This window comes from Eimeria mitis, genomic scaffold (assembly GCF_000499745.2).
Source record: "Eimeria mitis Houghton genomic scaffold, Emh_scaff1949, whole genome shotgun sequence".
NCBI lineage: Eukaryota > Apicomplexa > Conoidasida > Eucoccidiorida > Eimeriidae > Eimeria > Eimeria mitis.
Window position 1 is genome coordinate 7,283 of NW_013570272.1, and position 592 is coordinate 7,874.

The following is a 592-nucleotide window of genomic DNA, read 5'->3' on the forward strand; positions in this document are numbered from 1 at the left end:
TCCCTCTGCTGCTGCTGAATATGCTGTTGCTTCTTGCTCCTCATCGTCCTCCGGGTCCTCCTGCATGCCGACCGGCAGCCGCACCAAATAGCTGGGGCCCAAAGAGGGCCCCAGGGGAGGACAGAGTGCTGCACACTGTAGAGTTAAGGGTTCCCAGCGGCCTCCTAGACACCTGAGGGTTTGCTGTTGCTGCCCTTCCTCTGCTGCTTCTGCTGCCGTTGTTGTTGTTTCTGTTGCTGTTGCTGCTGCTTCAGCACAGCGAACCACGACAGCTGCTCCTGAAATACCTTCTGCTGCCCCCTCCATCTCCTCTACATCGTATGCCTCAGCAAGCCGGGGGTACGGGCTACACCGGGGAACGCAGGGGGAGAGGGCGCCACGCCACTTGCCTTTGCTGCACTGCAGCTCTCCGGCATTGCTGCTGCTGCCTGTTTCAAGCATAAGGTCCAGAGGGAGAGAGAGACCCGCGCTGCAGTGAGCGGCAGCACGGCTGCCTTCGGGTACCTTTCTATCGCCACTGCCCACCACCTCCGCGTTGCTGTCTAGGAGCTGCAGCTCGTAGGAAGCTTCGTCAGCTGCTGTTGCTTGCGCT

General features: G+C 60.5%; 1 protein-coding gene across 1 annotated transcript in view; it reads right to left on the bottom strand.

Moving 5' to 3' along the window:
* EMH_0046330 (Gigantic extracellular protein with interesting sushi (9x) and archaeal protease type repeats having the domain architecture: signal peptide-CRYPB(3x)-sushi (9x)-archaeoglobus type repeats (2x), related) overlaps window positions 1-592 on the bottom strand; it is a gene marked incomplete at both ends in the record, with an annotated part of 2,073 nt that overhangs the window by 162 nt on the left and 1,319 nt on the right. Inside the window, one exon of the mRNA XM_013496153.1 lies at window positions 1-590. Within this exon, the coding sequence (XP_013351607.1) occupies window positions 1-590 (590 nt within the window). The remainder of the gene's footprint in view (window positions 591-592) is intronic.